Here is a 9,577-nt window from a genome sequence, read left to right as displayed (position 1 = left end):
TTTTTAAAAATTCAAGTGGCTGTACCAATACAGGGAGATTAGGAGGCTGCTGGTAGGATTTGGCTCAGTTAATTACCCCGGCAAATATCAGCACCGCCAGGCAAGCAAAGCAAAACAGAGATAAATCCACGCCACCACCCAGTGCCGCTTCATCTTTTTAAAGGCAATTAACTCTTCGTTATTAGCTTTTAATTAGGGAATAATAACGACACCATTAATACAGTTTATGAGACTTGTCACCCGGCAGCTGTTCCAAACAGATTCGGTTATCAGATTGTGGCAGATCTTTGGGGAGGGCTTTCTGAATTTATAGGTTATCGGGGGGGGGGGTATTTGGAGTCGGGAGTGAGGGGAGGGGAAGAGAGGAAACCTGGCTTGGGGGGGGGAAGGGCTTGGGGTTATATCACCAGACACTCCCCAAAATGGAAATCTCAGACCAAGGGCACCTTTTTCCACAAAACTGTCATGAAGAAGTCCAAAAGGAACTCAGCCCTAGGAAGGCAGTGGAGATGGCGGAACTCCCTGCCACTAGACAAAAACAGTGGCAGCCTATGGTGATTAAAAGGGTACTGGTGGCAGAACAGCTCTTGTGATGTTGAAAGGGGGGTGCTGGGATCTACTACTACCTCGATTTTGGGGTGCACTGCCCAAAAGTTAGGGGGCAATTGTCCGTGATTTCTCATGTCCCCCGGGGTAAGCGCCACCCCAGGGATGTTCCAGGGTCACAAGGCCACCTAACATTTCAGTGGTGAGCCAGGGATTCAAAGATGGGATCAATGGGAAATGAAACCAAGGCCAAATCCAATGTCTGGGGCTTATGGGGGGGATGGACTGCCACAATGAAGTTGGGTGTGGGGCTTCCCTTGAAGACTATTTGGACACTGCAGTTAGGACTCGACGCTCCCCCACTGGGCGGCTGCAGGAACCCAGAGAGAGGTAGCTTCCCCCCCCCTCTCTCTGGAGTGGAACGAGCGGCAGGTGTTCCCAGTTGACATCTGGGACTGCCTGCCATCTCCGTGATCATGGCTTCCCCCGAACATCTGGACAAGCATCAGAAGGGGAGGGGGTGTGCTTGCATTTCATGGGTGACACACTTTGGGGGGGGGCTGCCATAAGCGACGGTCCCCATCCACCCCCTGAAATCCTGAGGTTGTAAAGAAGGGCTTTCCAACACGGGAAGCCGGCGGCTCCTGTATCTGTAGACCTGCTCCGGGTTTTGTTCCAAACTTTGTCAATGTGCCGATCCCTGTCCACACACAACCCCCCCCCCAACAAACCAAAAACAGTTTCCGAGGGCTCGGCTGACTCTGTTACACCTCAGACCAAAACCCAGCACGGATTCACCCCACTGGCACCAGTGGCTAGGAGGCCGAACCCCTTTCCGCCCCCCTTCACTCATCCCGGGCGATCTAGTCAATTTCCCCTCACCCAAATCATCTGCAAGGCCTTATATATATCTATATTCTCTGAGATGTTTTGACCCAATCCGTCTCCCTCAGGAGATATGAAACATAATATAAGATTTATATATTATATATTTAAATATATATTTCAAACTGTGCTACAAGGATACAAGGAAGGAAAGGAATTAAATATTTATAGAATATATATATATTCTTCCTTCCTCGTATCAGAGCATGACACAGTTTAAAATCATGGGTGTGCATTTATTTGTTTATTTAAAAGACTGGAACCTCACCTTCCTCCCCCAAGAGGACCCAGGATGGCGCCTATATGAAATATAGAAGCAATTAAAAACACATATATAATGGTTGAGATCACGCTACTGCAGCAGTCCTCTTCTGGTTAAAAATAGTTGTTAATTATCTTAGCATTTTAATTCATTTTGAATTTTATCTGTTATTTCATAAACGTCTGTGTTTTAAATCTGCACCGTGCTTCGATACAAATAAATAAATACTATATATATAATTTATCCGTCTCTTCCTGGCTCTTTTGCAAGAGGTACCTGGAGTAAGCAGTTTGTGGGAATCCAGGGAGAAGCACATCATTCTCTTGCTAATTTCCGATTTTTACTGCTGCTCTCAATCACCCAGACAGCTCTGAAAGGCACAGATTTTCGGCACCCCACAATAGGACCGTCAGAGTGACAATCATATTTAATGGCCGGGTAGTTTTATTCCCCTATCCCTTTTGTTTCTGGGGGAGCCCCAATCACAGGCCTGGGTTAAGACCAGCTGGGGCTTCTTCCTCTACCTCCAAAAAGAAAATTTAAAAAAAGGGTTGGGAGTTTGAATTTCCCAATGTGCTTTCTTGCTCTGCAGTTCTAAGAGGATGATGATGGATAGCTCAGGGATTTAGGCATATGCCTGCAGAGGCAGAAGTTGGGGAGTTTTTTTGAATCCCCCACTAAACTTTCTTGACGGGCTGGACTGGATGATCTCACGGGTCCCTTCCGGCTCTGCTCTTCTAAGACCTTCTGGGCCGGTGGCACCAAGGCCTTATCTGAAATCGGTGTTGGAGAAAACAAACTGGATTCTGGAACCAGGGCAAAAGGGGATCAGACCCTTCAGAGCAGTGATGCTCAGCCCGTGGGGTGTGTTGGCTTTTCCAAATTCTATCAGCATTTCAAAGGTGGGGCAGGTTGAAAAAAAAAAGATAAAATTATAAAGTTTGTGCATGCTTTGCAGTCAACTTACGGCTCCACCCTCATCTCTCCTGGAGGGCTGGGTTCGCCTTTTTCCCTCCTGAAAAGAAAAGCCCCATGATGTGATGCCAACCCCCATTCCGTGTGTGCAAAACCCCGTCCTTCCACCTGATGATGTGACGGCAACGTCCACTCCTTCTCAGCTTGCCGTATTCCAAATTTCCAATCATTTTCTCCCCCCCACCAAGAGCCAGCTTTGAATGGAGAGGAAAAGGACGCTTACATTGATCAAACAGGGTGGTGGTGGTGCTGAAGTGGATCCAAAGAGTTTTAAGAAATGGTGCCGTGCAATTAATTTTTTTTTAAAGGAGAGGAAAAAAACACACAACCGAGACCCACAATGTGACTTGAAAGCCAGAGTGAAAGAGGACCTGGGTGTGAGAGAAGCCACCTGTGAATTACCACCTTTTGCCCGAGGATTTGGGTAACAGCAACCTACCTTGAAGGATGGGCATGTGGGGGTTGGCTTAAGATGGATGGTTCAGATCAAAATTCGGAGCACCGTCCCTTGTTCAACTGGGCTGATGGAAATGGTATTAAATGCTATAGAGCACCTGTCATCGGCACCCATCATCTTGGGGAATGGGGGCTCGGCAGGAGGGCCCCCAACAATCTACCCCAAATTCATCAGCTTAAAAGAACAACATGAAGGCTGGGGGGGTGTCAGCCCCCCAAAATGGTGGGTTTGGTTCTTCTGCCTGAATCCAGGCACCGACCAAACTGGTGCCTTCTCCCAACCAGCAAGGGAGTTTGCTTTTGTTTTGGATGGGACTGGCAAACTCCAGCCATGTCTTCAAAAGATTAACCAAAAATGAACTTTTTTGCTCATCTCCCCTGGCCAAATTCAACGGCCATGCCTATTTCTAGCTTGATAAGAGAAGCATGGGTTCTCTTAGATTCCTTTTATTAAAAAAATCCTAAAAGCTTTCCAATTCTTTCTGTTCCACATCATATTTGGTTCCCCCTAGTGGGCAATTTTGATATGGCACCTTGAAAATGATAAATATGAAGGAGGAACAAAACCGCATCTCCCTTACCATTTAGGTTTCATAAGAAAATGGCGTTAAGACCAGAGAAATCCCTCTCAAAGAGATTCTTCCAATATCCTATAATAATCCTTCAAAGATAACTTCTGAAAGCAACTAACGATTGTTAATCCTTACACCCTCATGCAACCACCGTGCTATCTGACATATAACATAACATATTACATGCGATCTACCTTGATCCCCAAAAGGAACTAGTTACAAGGGAGGATCCGGCATGTAATTGGTTATTTCCAAGCTTGTGACTACAGAATCTGTATAGGGCTGTTGAACTGCACCAGATCTTACTCCTGGCCCCTGTGATGAAGGCACCTGACAGATTTCCCAGTCTTGAATGCTGCAAGGTTGAGAATTCAGCAGCAAAATCCAGGTTTTTTGCTTCTGTGCAACCCTTTGGAAGAATTTCCCCTTTTCCTGCCCGCCCACATCGGAAGGCCAAGGACTTGGAGGGCTCAGGGGGCAGCCATTCAATCGCTTGTGATATTTCAAGCCACTTTTCATCCCCTTGGTTCTGATCCCATCTGTGTTCGCTAAGAGTCCCTGGATCTTAAAAGATCGCTTTTCCTGGATCAGTTTTCTATGTGTTATGTTTTGTAAAAAGGTTCCCCATCTCGGTGGCCCATACTGAACCCAGCAGTGAGAAGAGAGAGGAGAGGTGCCCGATGTGCTATATGGTGGGTCCCTTTGCCAAGCACTGGGCGGGACTCTGAGATGCGTCCCCCCCCCCCCCCAGGCCATCATTCAATGAATCGGCGTTCATTGGATTCAAAAGTTGGGGAGGGGGGAACGAGATGCCACCAGAAAAGAAAACAAAAATCACATTTGTCGTGAGAGGAAACAGGGCCCCCCGTTTTATATAGATCAGCATTTATCACACAGAGCACTTACAAATATAAAGTCAGTCGGGAAGAGTGAAAAGGAATCGGGGGGGGGGGAGAGAGGGAGGGAGGTGGCTCGTTCCTTCCCCGCACCCCCAAATATTACAAAACCATTCCCAAATGGCTAAGTGCATTAGAAAAAAAGGGACGCCCTGGGGACAGTTTGGTGCGGGGTGGGCTGCCCCCCCAACCCCCAATTCAAAACGACGAGAAATCAAGAGAAGACCCGAGTTCAAAAACAGCCCAGAGCTTGGCAGGGACAGAACAAAATCCAAAGAACAAGGTGCAAGAGAGGGGGCACATAATTTTTTTTATCCTTTACAATAAAAAATATACACAAGAGTTACAACAACGGGGGGGGGACCACCACCCCCGTCAGCATTTTCCCCATGCAGAACCCGTCACCGTGGCCCGAGATCCCCCAACGAGACTGAGAAAAGGGCGCTTGGGTCTCCTTCTCCCACTTTTGCACCCCAAAAAACTTCCCCAAACGGCAGCCCAGTAACAAAATCAAGGTGTGTGGGTTTTTTTTAAAAAGTCCAATCAAAAATATATACATTTTATACAAGGAAAGTGCCTCCGATGTTGTGTTTATTCTGCTTCCCTGGGTGGGACAAGTGGGTGAGGGAGGATGCCATTCATTTGGGGGGGGGGGAATATAGGGGAATATGGTAAGAGGGAGAGGAACCACAACTCGATTGCTCTCGGCAAGATGTCAAGGTTTTGAAACTCTGCTTCGTTTCTCTCTGTCTTTAGGGAAATCTTTGACTTTATTTCTGATTATCCAGCAGGACAGGCAGGAGAACTTTTGCAAAAATTCCAAGAAAATGGTTCACCAATACGGGCGCTGGGTTAAAACGCCACACACCGCAACGTCGGGCGAGGAAACATGATTTCCCGTTCCCTCCTGGAGACCCCAAATATTTGTGGCCCGAGGTTCCCCACGTCTCCATTTCCGGGAGGTGTTGGCGGGAGAGGCGCTGGGGAAAAAACCCAGTCCGGTTGATTTTAAGATGGCTTTTGGTGGGATTCCCTTCCGGGTCTTTGTCCAGCTCTCCTCACCGTGCAGAAATGTCCCACCCAGTGGGGAGAGGCGGGCAAAAAAAAAAATCTAAAGAAATGGCGGTGACGCCACGGACAGAAAACTGGTCTGTCCTTTCAAAAATGGTCCAGGGATCATGAAAAAAACCTTGAATACCCAGGGACACGTGGGCTGGCCCTCTCTCCATCCTTTCCTCAAATCTTGTGGACTTATCGGAGGTCTTAGAAGTCCATGATGATTCAACAAGGAGAGAAATGGGACTGCATCCATCATGCAAGGCCTCTGAGGTGGGCTCCTGCAAGAGAGGGAGGCAGAAACCAAAAGGGCCCAAGAAAAAGGGACCGGGTTCTCCGTTCCGAATTTCCGTGCTCCCCTCCCTCAGCTGAGGAAGGGCTGCTCAGGAAACAGCAAAGGATGTAGCAGGCGTCAAAAACAGGGCAGGTTTGGGAGATCAGGGGAGCCCCAGAAGAGAAAAGGGGTGACCCCCGCCGTGCTGAAAGGCACCCCACGACACCTCCATCCATCACCAAGCAAGGGGGAAACAGAAGGGTGGCCACCCCCGGAGTGAGACCCACGTGGCTTCCCCCAACCAAAGCCCTGAGGAGAGGCTGGAAAGGTGAACCAGGCGGTCAGGGGTCTCCTCATGCCCCACTTCCAGAAAAAACACCATTAAAAGGCTACAGACCGAATCCCGTCCAGTCAGCCTGGGCGTGGGTCTCATTCATGACCACACGTTTCCGTGACAGAAATTTCCTTGGTTTGACACCAACGTTTTCCCCACCGAAAAGGACATTTTTGGAGGGGTGGGGAAAGCACAACAGGCCAAAGAACCAGGTTTTTCCTGCTTCCCAGTATGGCAAGGGGTCCTGGTTTAGCTCTGGGGTCAACCCTCCCATCGTCCCTGAATCACAGGCCAGGCTGATGGGAGTTGGAGTGGAACATCTGGAGGATCAAAGATGGCCAGCGTCCACTTTATGGCATCTCACAAGGGCATTTAATTCATATTTTAAAGCCATTTTCCAGGGTTTTTTTTGGGGAGAAATACATGTGGGGAATCCTCACGATTTCATTTTAATTTTGCCTGTTTTTTAAAAAAACATTGTCTTTCTTTTTTATTTTTATAGAAAATGCCAAGTGAAAGACAATTTATACACGTGTGTGTCTGCATACATACATACATATAGCTGCATATTCTATATATGTATATATGTATATTTATAATATATACAAACACAAATCGCTCATTCCAAAAGGCGGCTTCAGTAGTCAGGGAAATAGCACCTTTTCAAAAAGATAATGAACATGTAACAAAATATACTTCGGGGAGAGAAAAACGGCTTGCAGGACAGAGGAAAAAAGCTGTGATGGACGGGGTCGGGGTGGAGGGAAAAAAAGCCCGGGAGTAACTGCTTTTTGGTTTTGAACAAGAGAATATTTTACCAACGAAAAGCAAAATCAGCCAAAATTGGAAAAGTCTAACCGCCTGTTCGTCCCCGGGCCCACAAATTCTTCCACAGTTCCTACGGGGGAGGAAGAGGGTGGCGGCGGTCACCCACTCCCCATGCACCCATCAGAGGTTTTGTCCGCTGGGGGGAAAAATATATATATATATTCCGGTCAGCAGGGAAGAACAGAGGTAGGTAAGGCCAGAGCAAAACTTCTCCAGGGTCCAAACCAGGAAAAGGGGGGGGGGAAACAAAACAACAACAAAAAAAGGGAATTGGTTTTGCAAATTATATTATTGCACCAAAGCTGGGACTTTCTCACTCCACAGTTTTCTTCTTAAATTATAATTTCCGCAGGGATCTGAACAAGGAGGGTTAAAAAAAAAGGGGGGGGGAGAAAGAGTTCCTATTGTTATTTAAATTAAACCATCGTTTGTCCGGGCTTTTTTTTTTTTACAGCACAGGGCCGCTGCTGCTCTGTGCTCCCGGCTGGAAGGCTGGCGGCAGCAGGGTTTCCAGGAGGGCGAAGTAGTCGGGGCTGGGTCGGCTCTCCTCGGGGCTCTTGGCTGCAACGCCCCCCGCCACCCGGGGCCGCTTGGCTGCTTTCGAGTCATCTCCTGAGAACGTCTCTTCCTGAGGGGTCCCGGTGCTGAGGGACTTAAAACGAAAAGCAACAGGCGGTGAGCGAGAAAACAGAGGGGACAGAGAAGGTCAGAGCACCCGCCCCCTTGAAACTCTAGGGCCCGGGGGTCCAAAGCCTCTTGAGTACCTAAGCGGAGCCCCGTGCTGGATCAGGTCTTGGGCCCCTCGAGCCCCGCTTCCTGTCTGTCTCACAAGTGGCCCACCAGATGCCTCTTTTCAAGGCCTCTAGATGCCAGATGCCATCCCCCCATCCTGTGGCAAGGAGTTCCACAGACTAACCACACACTGGGTCAAGAAATCTTTTCTTTCGTCCTTTCTTGCTCTCCCAACACTCCATGGGAGTGGAGGTCCCCTGGCTTGGGTCTTGTGTGAGCAGGAAAAGAGCTTCCCTCTCTCTCCACTTCGTTCTTCCTCCTGGGCAAAGCAAGGTCTCACTTCCCCTTTGCAGAGAGGGAATGTTTGTGAACATTCCGAGTCCTCGCTTTCTTCCAAACTCTTGCCCGAAAGAAAACGGCCCTCTCCGGTTCCTACCAGGCGGGATTTGACTCTCCTGGGCAGCTCCTCATCCAGGGTGAAGATCTCGCCTCGCTTCACCATCAGCTGAGTGCCGTCTTCAAACTCTACCTGTCGGAAGCCAAAGGAGAGCGGGCATCGTGAAAGAAAGCCACCCCCGTCCGCTTGACCATCGGCTCTGTGGCTTCCCGAATCGACAGCAGGCTGCTATCCGTACGGGTAGATAGCGCCCTTCCGGCAGCGCGAGGGAGATGGGAAAACCCGATCCGCTTCCAGTCCTCTGCCCTAACCTCTCCGGCGACATGCCAGTGTGACGATTATACTAGTTAGGATACTAAATGTCAAGTCCCCACTGACGTACAAAACTCCCTGGGTGCCCTTGGGCTAGATCGACCATTCTCGCGCGCAACTGACCAACTGTGCTGGGTCGGTGTGATGATAACGAAAGGAGGGAAGCCCGGAGGGAGTGGGGGAAAGACCCACGTGTGCCACCTTAGGTCCCCATGCTAGTCTGAAAGTGTGACAAATAATATGTCTAGTAATTGGCGGGGGGGAACACGGCCCGCTAATGTGTGTTGTTTTCTCCTGGGCCAGCACTTAGGATGTCTGTCTCTCTCTCTCTCTCTCGTGAGCTGCACCCCGACACGAGCAAACATCCCTCCAAGGGATCCCAGAAGTATGGCCCACGTCCCGAAAACAAGCCCCCGCCGCAGGTGGTGCTTGATGTCCAGAGACTGACCTGAAAAATCTGGCTGATGTGAGCGGAGACAAACTTGGCCTGGTAGACGGCGTCATCGGTGAGGCGCAACCGGAGCAGCTCCCCCTCGGCCGGTGGCCCCAGCTTGAGGCAGTCTCTGCTCTGGAAGGAGACGTCAGGGAGAAGGTGAGGGCAGGTGGCAGGGAAGACCAGGACACGAGAGAAATGGGAGGGAACCTGGGGGATCCTCTCACCTGACTCGCTGGCTGGGGTGGGGAAAATGTATTTATTTATTTATTTGATTTATACCTCGCCCATCTAAACAGATGGTCTCTAGGGTCCTTTCCAGCTCTGCTGTTCTAAGACGATGATGAAGATGGTTTAGGTCTCTGGCCGCAGAGCCAGAGCTTAGGGGTGGGGTGGGGTTGTTTCAACCCCCTCTGTGGTCCCTGGCGACTTACTACAATGTTCTCTGGATAAATGTTGTCGATGTAGGATCCATCATCGAAGTTGACCTCGTAGAAGGTCTGGGTGGTGACGCCAATCACTTTGCACCGGTAGTAGAGGCCGTTCCGGTTCTTGGTGATCACCGTCTGGCCCAGGGACACCTCCCTGGAAAAGGGGACCTACAAAAAAGCCCAAGAGG

At 49.4% G+C, this 9,577-nt stretch overlaps 1 protein-coding gene across 1 annotated transcript in view; it reads right to left on the bottom strand.

The window, feature by feature from the left end:
• Positions 1-4,530: 4,530 nt before the first annotated feature.
• Positions 4,531-9,577, bottom strand: part of KDM4B (lysine demethylase 4B) — a 121,473-nt gene continuing 116,426 nt past the window's right edge. The window contains exons 19-22 of the mRNA XM_078378873.1: positions 9,393-9,557; positions 8,974-9,093; positions 8,253-8,345; positions 4,531-7,736 (exon numbers count right to left, since the gene is read on the bottom strand). Of these exons, the coding sequence (XP_078234999.1) occupies positions 7,533-7,736; positions 8,253-8,345; positions 8,974-9,093; positions 9,393-9,557 (582 nt within the window). The 3' untranslated portion in view covers positions 4,531-7,532. The remainder of the gene's footprint in view (positions 7,737-8,252; positions 8,346-8,973; positions 9,094-9,392; positions 9,558-9,577) is intronic.

This window comes from Pogona vitticeps, chromosome 7, assembly GCF_051106095.1.
Source record: "Pogona vitticeps strain Pit_001003342236 chromosome 7, PviZW2.1, whole genome shotgun sequence".
NCBI lineage: Eukaryota > Metazoa > Chordata > Lepidosauria > Squamata > Agamidae > Pogona > Pogona vitticeps.
This window is presented reverse-complemented; position numbering and strand designations above follow the sequence as displayed.